At 47.8% G+C, this 14980-nt stretch overlaps 1 protein-coding gene across 1 annotated transcript; it reads right to left on the bottom strand.

The window, feature by feature from the left end:
- Nucleotides 1–11861: 11861 nt before the first annotated feature.
- Nucleotides 11862–14454, bottom strand: LOC127381517 (tubulin beta-2 chain). The gene is made up of 4 exons (XM_051611942.1): nucleotides 14315–14454; nucleotides 13738–13846; nucleotides 13367–13477; nucleotides 11862–13154 (listed from the first exon to the last, which is right to left on the bottom strand). Exons 1-4 carry the CDS (start codon nucleotides 14369–14371, stop codon nucleotides 12094–12096), a joined length of 1338 nt encoding a protein of 445 aa, XP_051467902.1. The 5' UTR covers nucleotides 14372–14454; the 3' UTR covers nucleotides 11862–12093.
- Nucleotides 14455–14980: the final 526 nt, after the last annotated feature.

The following is a 14980-nucleotide window of genomic DNA, read 5'->3' as shown; positions in this document are numbered from 1 at the left end:
GCAGTAAACGTGATGAGTTAGAGATCTGTGCGCAGTTGCAGGGCTGTGGTCTCACCAGGATCACAGAGACGTGGTGGGACAGGGGACAGCTCACACAACTGGATTTCTGTGGAGAGATACAGGCCCTTTAGGGAGCACAGGCTGGAGGAAGGGGAGTTGCCCATTTTTGCGTGAGAGCAGCAGAAATGCAGAGAGCTCTGCCTGAGGCTGGGTGATGAGCCAGCAAAAGGGTCAGGATCAGTGGGCAAACCAACGTGCTGTTTTGTGATGAGTGTCTGCAAAACACCTCCTCATCAGGAAGTAGATAAGACCTTCAGACAGTTAGAAGTCCTCAAGGGGGACATCAAACTCCCCAGTATCTCCTGCAGTCAGGGCTGTGGAGGCTCAAGGCAGCCCTGGCTGCAGTGATCGTGAAATGGTGAAGTTCAAGATCCTGGTAGAAGGGAACAAAGCAAGTTGCAGGATTACAGTTCCTTGGTGTTCAGGAGAGCATATTTTAGCCTCTCCAAGTATCTGTCTGAAAGAATCCTAGGGAAGATGATCCTGGAAAGAAGAAGAGAGCAGGAGAGCTGGTTGATTTTCAGGAATCACCTTCTCCACCCTCAAGAATGGCCCATGCCAACAAGCAGCAGATCAAGCAAAGGTGGCAGCACAGCTATATGGATGACGAAGTTCCCAAGTAAACACAGGGCTGGTTTGGTTTAGTGGGTTTTTCGGTAGTGGGGGAGGGCTCCTATAAGAAGCTGAAAAGCTCTTCCAGCTCCAAACCAGTTGGCTAAGGCCAAGCCATTAGAGAGACAATGGCTACGCCACTGCAATTAACATTTGAAAGAACTGAAAAAAAATAAAAATATTTGAGAGCAGAGAGAGATAGGCAGAAGAGCTGAGAAGCAGTGCTGGAGTAGACATCCCAAGGTTGGTGAGGAAGAAGGGGGAATAAGGTGCCTGTGGCTCTGTGGGAAGCAGGCTGGAGCAGCTTGCTCCTGAGGCACTGCACCTCGTAGGAAGGCCTCATGAAGGAGAGGTTCATGGAGGACTCTCTCCCATGGGAGAGACCCCGTGGGGAAGCAGGGAAGGAATCCTTCTTCCTGAGGAGGAAGGAGCAGCAGGAACCACCAGCCTGTGAACTGACTCTAAACCCCATCCCCTGTCCCCCTGTGCCGCTGGGGGAAGAAGGGAGAGAAACCGGGAACAAAGGGATTTGGGCCCGGGAAGAAGGGAGGGGTGGGAGTAACGTATCTAAGTCCTGCTCTGTGTGTTGTCTGTGTCCTGGGTGTGTTTGATTAGTGTGAAATTAAATTATTTTTTTTTCTCCAAGTTGAGTCTGTTTTGCTCAGGACCTTAATCAGTGAAGAACCCTCCTTGTCCTTTGCCTCAACCCACAAGCTTCTAGTTGGCCTTTGTTCTCCCCATCCCACAGATAGTGTGTGTGCACATGGGGTGAGCTAGCAGCCATGTGGCTGGTATTTTGTGGTCAGTTAAACCTAAAACAAACACAAAACACAAACATCAAAAGGAAGCATTCAGGAGGTGGAAGTAGACTAAGGTGATCCAGGAGCAGCACAGAATCACTGTCCATGTGTACAGAGTTAGGAAAGGGTTAGGAAAATAAAAGCAAAGGATGTGAAAGACAGTGAGAAGGACTTTTGCAGGTCCATCTGCAGCACGAAGTCTAGGGAAAAGAAAGTACCTTCTACAGAATATGGCAGAGGACATATTCAGTGACAATAATGGAAAAAGCTGAGGTACTCGGTGTCTTCTTCACCTTTTTCATTATTAAGATTTGTGCCAAGGAATCAAATGCTTTTAGACCTCTTGGAAAATCTGGAACAATGAAGGCTTGTTCAAGGTAGAGAAAGATCAGTTTTGCTAACATAAATAAATTTAACAGACAAAAGCCCATGGGTCTTGATGAGATGCAGTTATGAGTACAGAGAGAGTTGGCAGATATTGTGAGGATAGTCTTGATAATCTTTGAAAGGTCAAATCAGCCTGGGAGGTTCTCGAGGACTGGAATGAAGAAAAAAAATTGTTACTCTAACTTCAAGGGCAAGAAGGGGAATCCAGGGAACTATGGAGTAGCAAGCTTCACCTCAATTCCTATAAAGATGATGGAATGAAATCTCAAAACCATTTCTGAGTGGATTAAGATGGCAACTGGAACTAGTTGGGACAATCATGCCTGACCAACTTCATGGCCTCCTACAACAAAGTGACCAGCTTGGTAGACAAGGAAGGAGCAGTCAACGTTGGTCTTTTTGTGGAGACTTTTGAACTGTCTCCTATAACACCCCCATAGGCAAACTGGTGAGTTGTGGCCTAGATAAATGGACAGTGAGATGGAGTGAAAACTGGCTGAACTGCCAGGCCGAAGAGTACACAAAATTCAGAAGCCAGCCACTGCTGATTGTCTTTACTCAGCTCATATCTGGACCTAAACTGAAGCAGATTGCTCCCTTACCTGGTGACCTCTCCCCAGCCCAGAAGGGGAATCAGGGAGAGGAGACAAGCCCCATTGGTTGAAATATAAACAGATTTAGTGAAATAACAAAACTAAGACAAACACTAACATAAAATATATAAGCTTACGCTCAGCCTAGCCCTCAGGAGCAGCAGAGAGAACAGCAGACCAAGAGAACAGACCTCTCTACCCTCAGCACACTCCCCTCCTTTCGTAATGAGCATGAGGTAAGTGGTGTGGGGTACACCTGTCAGTCAGCTGTGTCCAGCTGCTCCGACTTAAGCTCCCAGCTGACTCAGGGATACAATTGGCCTGCCCTCCACTGATTCTGTCCCAGTGAAACCAGGGGAAATTTAACAATGTATATATATACTCAATGGGAAGAGAGGTTGTGAAATCTCCATTATTGAAGATATTCAAAACCTGAGTGGATACAACTTCAGTTGATGTGCTCTAGCTGCACCTCCCAGGCTGATTAAAGGCCTGGACTAGATGACCTCCAGAGGTCCCATCCAACTTCAACAATTCCATGATTCTGCAAAATGGAAAGAAAGGAACAGGAGGCTATGTGTGACCAGAAAGTCCAAATTGACAGATTATTGATCTCAATGCCACCATACACTATACAATTCAATTGCAGTTATAACAGCTACAAAACTGGCATATTTTTGCAAAGGTGAGTTAATAATTAATGTGGTAAAGCATTACCACAATCAGGAAAAAGGTAGTTGCAGCCAGAATGGATGAGGATGTTGACATAGTAGTTGGCTTAGCTGTGCTTAACACAATATAAATCAATGCCTAATGTAACCAGTTTCATTCAATTTTTTTTTCATCCATGGCAGGAAATACTACTGGCTAAATAAGTATATTTGCTTGGCATTTGGCTGACATGACCTTGGAAAAATACTTAGGCCATATTTGCTTAAGTGGTTCTCAGTTTGCTCCAGTGAATTTGCTTCCTCATGAACGGTGGCTCATTTTTTCCCCTAGTACACAAGCCTCAGCTGCTGAGAAATGCCATGAGCATGGACTGGCTCAAGGTTTGCAACTTCTGAAATTACAAGTGGCATTATTACATGTGGCTTTTGCAGTCACAAAATATCCAGAATTGTGCTGGCACTGAGATATTTTCATCAACTTCTGTTGAATTTTTTGTTCTTTAAATACTAGCTGTTGCCAGTATTTTCCTTTGGCACATTTCTGCAATACTTAATCACAGACAGTCTTTGTTATTGCTCAAGCAACTCATGCATGCACATTTCTAGTTGCTTTGGGCAGCTGTAGGCAGTTACATCTTCTCACTTCTGGTGGAACTGCAGCAAAACTATCTCTGGTGTCACTATGGGAACCACACAGCCATTGAAGAGCTTTTTGGGTTTGAAAATATTCCTGACAATCTACAAAGGACCAGCTTGAAGCATTCTGATTACCCTCCTGAGGGCACCTGGCCACTCCCTGAGAAGTCTTCTTCCCACAGGCACACAGTGGCCTCCTAGGGCTTTATAGTTATTCCATTAAGGATTCTGAGCATTTATTAGAAAACTATTTCTTGGCTGCTATAGCACTCATCTCTTTGTAGATCCCCACTTTTTTTGGGGGGGGATGTAGCTCCAGGTTTTAGAACTGAGTACCTTAAGGAGTGTACATGTCTATAAGTTCCCTCATCTACAGCAATGCTGACCATCCATGAACACACAGTGAAGCCAATCAAATGTTGGTAATCTGAATGTTAATTTAGAACCCTCCATTTTGACAAGCACTTTAACAAGTCTTAGCTATCAATGCTATCTAAACAGAAATGGGAGTTTCCTATCTGCATTTTTTTTTAACATAACTCCATTAACTCCAAGTGTTCAGAATTGCAAATGGAAGTCCAGGCTCTCCCACTCATACAAAGGCAGCGCTTGTGCCCAGGAGCGCCCGTGTGCCCCTCGGCAGCTGAAACCCTGCCGGCAGCCCCACAGCCCACTCCCTGCCTGCATCCAGCCCTGCCTTCCCGGTTGCCATGGCAACAGCAGGGCTCTGGCAATGGATGCAGAAGAGGGAGGCAACAGAGATGCCACATTTTCACGTCTGTCAGTAATTTCCCATTGTTCAAAAAAAAGAGTCACAAATGTACCGAGGTGAAAGCTGCTCAAGCATACAAAATGTCTGCCTATGGCTTTATTCTCACTTTCTTGTGACATCACGTATTGCTCAGGTATGTGTACCAGAGGCTACATGACTTTTTGAGTCTTTTTGTTGGTACTCGAATGAGCTGGCTCTGTTCATTAGCTTATTGTTTGCATTCTACCTGGTGACGACAATATTCCCACCTGATGAGGACTGAGTTCACCTTTGGGGACCAGATGCTTAATTGCTTGCCACCTGCATTAAGATAGAAGAATATTTCTGCCGGCCAGAGGGTGGAATAATGGCAAATGTATTTTTAATTCTAGTCATAAGATACCAAAAAGGAAAATCTATTTTTATTTCAACATTACCACCCACTACAGGCACTAGAAGCAATTAAATGCTACAATGCTGAGCCTGCTTTTATGAATGAGCAAAAGCAGTTTAATTGTACTTGTATTTATTGTACCTGGGGGGGTTGTGTGTTTGGCCAAGAACAGAAGAGGAGAGAGGATGAGCATGTGAGAGGATATCACATTACAGAGAAATTTACAGCACTGTCAATTCTAAAATGACCAACGCTCCTTTTGAGGGAAGAATTGTTCCCTCATTAATTTAGTATTTCTTTCATACCCTGTGGTTTCTCATGTGAACTTAGATTATAACTGCCAAGAGCCTGGAGTTTCTGCGACCGTGATGGTGCAGGACACAGAAAACAGAGCCCCACTCAATCTGTCTTCCAAAGCTACCATAATAAACACAATCACATGTCACAGAATGACTCCAGAAGGGGAAAAAATGTGTTGATCATCATCAGGCCATGATTTACTGAGAAGAAAGGCAAAATAATACAGCCTCTCATTATTTCCGCTTGGCACACCAGACATGATGGGTAGCAGCCAGATGGCTCCTGCCCCCATCCAGGCTGCATCTACCTTTTAAGATGGCTCAGCAGAGGAAATACATCAGCTGTCTCTACGAATGGGGTCCTCCAGTCATGAGATGACTAAGATTCCAGCATCAATATGAATGAAATGCCCATATCACGTTTTCCAGGGTGGCTTATTTCCCGCTCGTCATCGAGAACAAGGCACAGATAACGACTTTGATCTGCGAGTCGCAGTTTCTTTTGTTCCTTAGCCTCCTTGCCTTATCTTGCAACCCGATAGTTACTTGTAACTCAAACTGATACCAAGCAAACTCTAAACTTCATCTTGCAACATCTGCTAAGAGATGCAGTGGTGTGTGGTGAGAGTCAATGTACACTGTTTAAAATCATATGGGTTCCCTGAAGGGAAAGTTCAGGGTGTCGTTCCAGTAGGTGGTTGAGGCATGAATGGCTCGGCTCTCTCCTGCTTCCAGTTGCCTGCCGTCACCTTCTCCTTGGCATCACTTCTCCCTCTGGCACACTCCCTAATCCAAGAAAAAGCTTCTTTCCCACCCCCAGTTAACCATCCCTGACTGTGGAGCTTAGGGAGCGGAACTGACTGGTATAGGGGTCAGACATGCCCTGGAGCTGCCTGAGGAAACAGCACAAAGGTAACACCTGAAACAAGGTAAGGGGAATAGGACCATCCTTTTCAGCAGCTGGAGGATATTGAATGAACCTGGCCCATGGAGTTACCCACTTCTGCAAGTGCCCTGGAAATCTCTAACCCAAACTTGTTCTTTTCTCCCTGCCTGGGTTCACAGCTGGAATACACAAAAACTAGCCAAACAATTAATTTATTAAATATAATACCATCATTAGGCTCAATGGAAAGAAGCAGACTGTAATAAGTAAATGCTTGTATTTCATTTAATGTTTGTAAAGCTTGTTGTGAGACCATTTGAATTCTGCTTGAAAACCTTTTTTAATTATTCACTATGAAGACAGGCAGTGTCTTTCTCTTACATCCATGGAAAATGTGGTAATATTTTTCAGTGCAGAACAACAGAGAACTGTTTACTGAACAGGCTACACAGCCTCTGCCAGGGTAGATATTTCATCCTCTGGAGCAAGTGTTTTCACATCCTGCTTAATCTGGGTTATTATTAACATTTCTGTTTGCAATGATCAAGTCATTCTTGCCAAGAAAATAATATATGCCTTGAAGTCACCAAGGAGGCCAAGTGAGAAAAATTATCTGGTAATAAAAGATGACATATGGATAAATTGACACCACTTAAAAATCTCTACCATACAAGAATCAAACATTAATAAACAAGAATTTAACAAAGCTAACTTGATTTCCTCCTTTATGAGTGGAATTCTGCCCGTAAGGGAAAAATGACTTTGAGTGGAGAGAAAGGAATGACCTGTTCTTGAATTTTTTTTTTTTTTTTTTCCCCTTAGGTGCTGTAAGTAGATAGCCTTCTTATACACACACTTCAAAAAGATACAATTTTTCTTTCTGGCAGATTCACAAATAGAATACCTCAAAATAGGATCGAAGCTAGGAGCAAGGAAACAGTTCACTCCTTGTTCAAGTGCTCAGGGAGAAGAAAGAGTTGCCACCTGCACTGTGTCCCTTGATGTCAGAATGGAAGGGGGGTGGAGGAGGGGCAGCTTTCACAGCTCCCCTTCCCCCCCCTCCCAAATCCTCCAATACCCTCTTTGCACCTCAGATTCAAATGCTCAGAAGGCTCCAGCTGGACAAGTGTACAGTAGAGTCTGGGCCAAGAAATGTCTTTTTCCAAAAGGCATCATGACCTTAGGCACTTTTCCTGTGACAAAATGCTTCCATTTTGAATTTCTATGTAGGCAAGTTACAGATAACAACCATCTAAAATGGAAGCATCCGAAATCCCATAGCCTGCTCTTTCCCATCTAATAAAAAACAATCAGAGCAGGACAGGAGTATCAAAAGGCAGGTGCTTGAATGGCATGAATAAATTTTAGATCAGAAGGGGGAAAATTCTCTTTTTTTTTTTTTTTTTTTTTCAGTCACATGCAGTATTAGCTTATAATACTTATTCATAAAGGTTTCTTTTGAGTTGAAGAAAGAGGGGATACCCTTACTTGGATTACCTCAAGCACACATAACACATCAAAGAGTCACAAGCTTTGTTCTGTGGAAATGCAGAAGCAGCTGAAAAATATACAGGGGTTAAGAAGGGGGTTGTTTGTAAATAAGAAAACAGCATCTCCCCTACAGTGAGCAGGTTCAGGGGAACAGCGTTACTTAGAGCTCCTAGGCAGGCTACCATGTCTGAATGGTCCCTCAAAGTACATGTTCAGTGTGCTTTAATGCAGAACAGGAAAGTAGAATCATGTTCCCCAGGAGAAAGGGTGTGTAGTAAATATAGGGGGTAGTCACATGATTTCTCCAGAGAAGATTTTATCTCCTCATAGCTTTAGCAAACCAATATTAGGCCTCATTAAACAGAAAACATTAATTGAAGTACCTCCCACTGCTAAGCAGATTTTAGTATAGTTTAACAAGGCTTCTTAAAAAAATATGGTAAGACAACGAAGTGTGGTTGTTTTGGGGTTATTGTTTGTTGTGATTTTTAAAGAATTATTTCAGTGGAACAACTATGAAACTTGCCCTACTCAAAACCAGTACTAGGGTTCATCCTGATCTTTTACATGACCTCATTGCGGGGTTTACAGAGAACGACAAAAGATAAAGGAAGCAAGGGGAGAACTTCTTCTGGTGCAGAGTATTGTGAGATTCTCCAGCTCCTTCTGGTGAGGTAATAAACTTGTCCCTCTTGTACCACTCTGCCACAGTCCCTCTGGGCACCAGAGCTGTGTTTTGCAATAGCACATTGCAGCAGTGTCCCATAAAGACTGTCAGCTCATCATTGTTTCTTTAAGCACATAGTATCAGCACAGATACCCCAAAGGACCCACTAGTGCTATACTTTTCAAGTATGCAGCATGTGACATCATCATCATCATCTATGAGCAGACTTCCCTGCACAGAAGATTTTGCCCTATTATACAGAGAATTCTGAAATACTCTTCTTTCTTCAGGTCATAAATCATATTGCTGACTTCGGTTTACTGTGTTCTTCACCTCATACCTTCTGAAAAGATACACCTGTAAACAAGCGGGGTCTCAGGTTTCATTCTTAGATTATCACACCACTGTGGCCATTGTTCCTTTAATGCAACCCAATTTCTGATGTATATGGGCACCTCACATATGTTGCAAAGAGGAGAATCATTACTGCTCCCACCTGACAGACTGGAAAGCATCTGTTGGAAAACAGATGTAGATCTACATTCTCAACAGATACTTTAGTGTTTTGAGGAACCAGACTGCATGTCATACTATCCTTCCATAACACTGTTGGTACAATAGCTTCAACTGAGGTCTGCAACTAAACAGGAAGGGGAAATAGAGGTGGTATCTCAGTGCAACCACACCTCATTCCTATTCTATTTAAGCTGAGCCTACATAGTACCTAGTTGATTTTACAGCCTTAGCTTTACCATCTTGCATCTACCAGTGGACAAGCATTGTTAGAGTCGTTTGCCTTGGTGAAGACATTCTGCTGATGTGCTTAAAAATGCCACACATTAAACAAAGTGAACAACAACAAAAGATTGTTTCCTTCCCCAGCATCATTAGATCTAGTTGTCAACAGATGAGCATGCTACCCTGCAGACCACCATTGAAACAAAAATATATGGCTTGGCATTAACTTCTACCTCAACACAAACAAGTCATAAATGGCTTAAACTGCACACCACTAAGCTTGTGGGTTATCTATCCTCATTTCTTCCAGACAGGATGCCTTGTGCAAGATGTTTAGCCTTAGAGGTGTTGTTCATCACAGGGACAAATACAAATCAACACCCAATATAAATTAATGCAGTCAGACTAGGTAATCTTAAATCCTTTCAGTGGTTCTGCTTTCTCTGTGAAACAAAAAGTGCAACCATGAGCACTTGTGAAAACATCTGATTGTTGTTTAGCAGACATGAGTCAGTCTCCAGTTTTTATAGTGGTCTCCTGGGTAACAGATACGGCTAAAACTCAAAGATCCAACAGAGGAAAAAAAAAAAGGTACTGTAACCCCCAGGAGCAGTATGGGACTCATCCTCCCTTATAGTTGACTTACTGTCCCCTATGAAGAAATTTTGAAACTCCTCTCTAAATCTTCCAGTATCCTTGTTCCCTGCATTTCCTTCAACTCCTATTGGAATGCTGGCTTGAATATTATTTTTTTTCATTATTATGACTAGCAAATAAGCTGTGTAGGATTTATGAAAGGACTCGTTTCTGTCTAGAGTATATCTATTTATGGTTTTTCTCCCTCTAGAAAAAACTAGAGTACAAACAGCAAGCAATGTAGGATGGTGTCCTACTTTCTAGAACAGGAGTTGTACTGAAATGTGTCTCTTGGGTAGCTATATTTAAGGGTTAGCTAGAGATAGAGTGTAATTACACGAAGAATTAGAAGACAGGCAACACTGAACACTTGTGAAACCTGCTACACCCTGACCTCAGAAAGGCAGACCTTTACTGTCAAAGACTGGATTGTCACATTTTAGCTAAATTTTGTTTAAATTTGTTTGCTGGCTACCCTTCTCAGTTTTACCAACAAAGCTATATGATAAACAGTTTCAAGTGCAACCCAGCTAGGTAATTTCAAGGGAAGGTTACTCTGACAACCAGATAAGCTGTTATTTTCCCAAAAGGCCTAGGGCTGCACATAGTAACTCAGTTACTAAAACAACCTCCATCTGTTTAATACTTAATCCTAGAACTGCTTAAGCGCTAAGAAATAGAAGTGCTATTGTAAACAAGTACATACAGTTGTACTTGTTTAGTAAGAGTTCAGGCTTCTCAACTCTCTTTATAGAGTGTACACCAGAAGTGAAGCATATAGGTGAGAGATGATCTTTAGCCTGTTGTCCTGCACACCATCCTAGATCTCACTGTGGGATAATAAGCCCACAAGCAAAGGAACAGGATACACACTCGGAGTAGTGTCTGCAGGCAGTGGTCAATTAACAGAGCCAAAACAGGGCAAGATATTAGTCACGCACAGTAGCTCCCTTTTCAGTCTGTATTCCAGTAATGCCTTGCAAGCATTTCGTTAAAGGACCACAAAAGAGGTTGCACACATGTGGATACCAGCTCTCTCAGAGCAGTAAGGACCATAGTAATTGTAGCACTGGCAGCAGTTCTCAAAGCAACACTTTAGTACAGGAGCACTCCCCTAAGTGGTGTTCAGGTGATCTAAGGACTAATATTGCATATATGGTAGCTGCTATACTCTGTGAGGGATTTTACTTATGTTTTGCAGGAGTAAGAAAAGTCTCAAGCCTTGTAACTACCAATAACTGCACTGTAGGCATGATTGCATCCTTTAAGCACACAGCAACACACATCCTGCCCTTTACCAGAAGAAATCCACACTTACCTTCACAAAGATGCACAGCAGGGTGCTGCTGCACTGCTCTCACCTGTCTGGGTAGGGGTCCGTTTTCTGCTGCAGGAACCAAGAGCATCAAACAGCAGCCCTGTAAATGCATAGTTTCCATGTGGGAGACAGCTACTGTCAGGGTACCTACCTGACTACTCCAAAATGGTATGTATGCTCTGGGCAGCCTTTTGAGCCATGTTATCTAGAAATTTGCCCATCACCTCTTATGTGCTAAAGGGAACTGACTGCCCTGAAGAGTCAATCCCTTTACAGTTAAGGGCATCTTACTGGCTATTTTTGGGAAACACTCAAGAATTTTATGCCTGAACTTCAGGTTCTTAATCAAATTAAAGTTGTCTGCTGGTAAAGATCCATGCTACTCTGCGGGAACTTTTTGTACTTAGAGAGGAGGGTTGAAGGATACAGGACACCTCAGCACCCAAACAAAACACAAGCAGCCACTCATATACATGTACTATATGCTCTGGAACAAGTTAAAGAGCTGCTGAATGGCAGTGGGGAAGCCTGCAGCTTTCTTGTCAAATCAGTTTTGACAGTTAGTAATGTGGAATTCAATACCTTCTCAGGGACCTCACCACCATGTATGGCCATAAATAGGAGTTGCAGGATTCACAAGTGCAGTGTCTTGTTTCTATCAGCTAAGGCAGCTTCCCCCTGAGCAACAAATTAGCAGCTGGACACAGGAGTGTCTAACAGTGAACACCCAATTTCCATAAATTAGCTACCATCTTAAGATGAGATACTGCAGTTTACTCATGCTGCCAAATTCATGGCCTAAGAAATCTGGTTTTATTGAGTTTAAACTCTCACTGAAGTTAAGGATTAAAGGAGAAGTGAAGCTACAGAGAACTACGCAAGAGTTATCTTAATCTAGAGAGAAATAAGGCAGAGGAGACAGTTTAGGACACAAAAAGCTTTATGTTTGAGAAGTTACCCATTTCAACAGAAGACTCTGAAGTATTTTTGCAACTACTGTTACATTGGACAGTCAAGGATACAAAACTGCTGACAGAAGCAACAGTGGAGAGCACCAAATGAAAAAATGCATGCTTCAGCACAACTGCACAGATTCCTCCTCTCAACGAACACTTGCCTGCTCAGACTATACTTAACTCCTACTCAATTCAACTTTACGCCTCATCCTCCTCTCCTTCCTCTTCAAATTCCCCCTGCTCGTCAGCAGTGGCGTCCTGGTATTGCTGGTATTCGGAGACCAGGTCGTTCATGTTGCTCTCTGCCTCCGTGAACTCCATCTCATCCATGCCCTCGCCGGTGTACCAGTGCAAGAAGGCCTTGCGCCGGAACATGGCCGTGAACTGCTCCGAGATCCTCTTGAAGAGCTCCTGGATGGCCGTGCTGTTGCCGATGAAGGTGGCGGACATCTTGAGGCCGCGCGGGGGGATGTCGCAGACGGCCGTCTTCACGTTGTTGGGGATCCACTCCACGAAGTAGCTGCTGTTCTTGTTCTGCACGTTGAGCATCTGCTCGTCCACCTCCTTCATGGACATGCGGCCCCGGAAGATGGCGGCCACCGTCAGGTAGCGGCCGTGGCGGGGGTCGCAGGCGGCCATCATGTTCTTGGAGTCGAACATCTGCTGCGTCAGCTCGGGCACCGTCAGGGCGCGGTACTGCTGGCTGCCGCGGCTGGTGAGCGGGGCGAAGCCCGGCATGAAGAAGTGCAGCCGGGGGAAAGGCACCATGTTGACCGCCAGCTTGCGCAGGTCGGCGTTCAGCTGCCCGGGGAAGCGGAGGCAGGTGGTGACGCCGCTCATGGTGGCCGACACCAGGTGGTTGAGGTCCCCGTAGGTGGGAGTGGTCAGCTTCAGGGTGCGGAAGCAAATGTCATACAGGGCCTCGTTGTCGATGCAGTAGGTCTCGTCCGTGTTCTCCACCAGCTGGTGCACAGAGAGGGTGGCATTGTAGGGCTCCACCACCGTGTCCGACACCTTGGGGGAGGGCATGACGCTGAAGGTGTTCATGATGCGGTCGGGGTACTCCTCCCGGATCTTGCTGATGAGGAGGGTGCCCATCCCAGAGCCCGTGCCGCCGCCCAGCGAGTGCGTCAGCTGGAAGCCCTGCAGGCAGTCACAGCTCTCCGACTCCTTCCTCACCACGTCCAGGACCGAGTCCACCAGCTCAGCTCCTTCCGTGTAGTGCCCCTTGGCCCAGTTGTTGCCAGCCCCGCTCTGACCTAGAGGGCGGACCAGAAGCAGGGTGCCCTGTTAGTGCCCGGAGAGGAGCGGAGGTGATCCCGCTTCTCCTGCCTCAGGGACTCCACCCCTCACTTCCACCCCCGCTGAGCTCTCGGGATTCAGGTCCCCCAGGTCACCGGGAAGCGTGCCCTGAGCCTTTCCTGGGCACGGTGCTCCTGCTTTGGGCTGCCTCCATCCCACTCTCACTCACCAAAGACAAAGTTGTCGGGCCTGAAGATCTGTCCAAAGGGGCCAGAGCGCACGGAGTCCATCGTGCCGGGCTCCAGGTCCACCAGGATGGCACGAGGCACGTACTTGTTACCTGCAGGAGGAACCAGCACCAGCGTTAGGGCCCCACAGCCGGTGCCACAGGAGCCCTGCAGTGCCCCCCTCTGCTTCCCCACGTTTTGCTGCCTGGGATGCAGGGGCTTAGAGAATTTGGAGGGAGCTGACTGGGGACAGGAATACAAAGTAGGATGTTATGGCTGCAGGGACGGCTGGGACACACCCACCAGGGCAGGATGCTCTGACTGCCCACCGGGGGGCACCGGGGCACGCAGCTCCATTACAGAGGGGCTTTACCGGTGGCTTCATTGTAGTAGACGTTGATCCTCTCCAGCTGCAGGTCACTGTCCCCGTGGTAGCTGCCCGTGGGGTCGATGCCGTGCTCATCGCTGATGACCTCCCAGAACTGCGGGGACGGGGGAGAAAAGAGGGGAGCGTCAGCACCGCCCCGCCCCGCCCGCGCCCCCTCGTCCAAAGCCCCGCGACGTGGCGGGCACGGATTCGCCGCGCGTGGGGGCGGCCCCCACCAGAGGCGACCGCCACCGCGCCCCTCACCCCCCCCCACGGCCGCGAGGGGTGTGGCGCCCATTCAAGCCCCTTCTCCCTCCCCGTCCGGGACCCCCGCAGCTGGCGGGGATGGGATGAACGGCAGGGGCTGCCCCTCTCCTTCCCGACCTCCACGGCGCACCGCGCCCACGCCGGGGATGTCCCCCGCCTTCCCCCGCCAGGCGACAGCCGGGAGCCGCCTGGCAGGGACCCTCCCGCGGAGGTGCTCATCAGCGGGAAGGCGGGTCCTCCGGGCAGCCCTCTCCCTGGGAAGCTCGGCCGAGTGGGCACCGCCCCGCACCCCCGAGCAGGGGGCAGCGTCTCCTACCTTGGCGCCGATCTGGTTGCCGCACTGCCCGGCCTGGATGTGCACGATCTCACGCATGATGCCGGTGTCCGAGGCTGCTCCGCCGCTCCTGCTGCTGCTGCCACCACCGCCCGCTCCGCTCCGCGCCTTCCCGCACTCGCTGCTGCAGCGGCCGCGCCCCGAACCCGCGCCTTAAATCGGGCTCCGCGCCCCGCCCCCCCGGCACGTCATGCGGGAGCGGCGCGCGGCCCATTGGCATTGTCTGCGGGCGGGGGGCGGGGCGGGGGGCGAGGCTTCCCGGGGGTGGTCGCCGCGCCCCGGTCCCGGTGCCGGTGCCGCCCCGGTTCGCTGCTGACAGCCGGGACAAAGGCGCCAAGGGTGGCGGAGGGGTGGCAGCCCGCGGCCGGGGGGGTCAGTCCCAGGGACCCTCTCCACGGCTCGGGCCCCCCCGCCCGCCCCGTGGCTTTGTTGGCTGTCCGTGTGGGTGACCTGGACCCGCCGTCCCTCCGCCCTCCCTCCCTCCCTCCCGCCGCAGCCTTTTGTTCGCCGAGACCGACAGCTTCCCCTGCCGCAGCAGCGGGCGTTGCCGCGGGGAGGGGGGCAGCCCGGCGGCTGCCTCCGCCCCTCGCCGGTGCCTCCGTTCTCACGGCGCCGGCGGGGGGCTCCCCTCCCCTCCCCGTGGGGGCA

Source organism: Apus apus, chromosome 2 (genome assembly GCF_020740795.1).
Source record: "Apus apus isolate bApuApu2 chromosome 2, bApuApu2.pri.cur, whole genome shotgun sequence".
Classification (NCBI taxonomy): Eukaryota; Metazoa; Chordata; class Aves; order Apodiformes; family Apodidae; genus Apus; species Apus apus.
The sequence above is the reverse complement of the archived record's forward strand: the minus strand, read 5'-3'. Positions and strand labels throughout refer to the sequence as shown.

What these genes read in the sequence shown, in the direction of transcription:
- LOC127381517 (XM_051611942.1), bottom strand. Translation starts at nt 14,371, where the DNA reads ATGCGTGAGATCGTGCACATCCAGGCCGGGCAGTGCGGCAACCAGATC. An exon ending in CTACTACAATGAAGCCACCG is followed by an intron (nt 13,478 to 13,737) that starts GTAAAGCCCCTC and finishes TTCCTCCTGCAG; the next exon opens with GTAACAAGTACGTGCCTCGT. An exon ending in GCCCGACAACTTTGTCTTTG is followed by an intron (nt 13,155 to 13,366) that starts GTGAGTGAGAGT and finishes TCCGCCCTCTAG; the next exon opens with GTCAGAGCGGGGCTGGCAAC.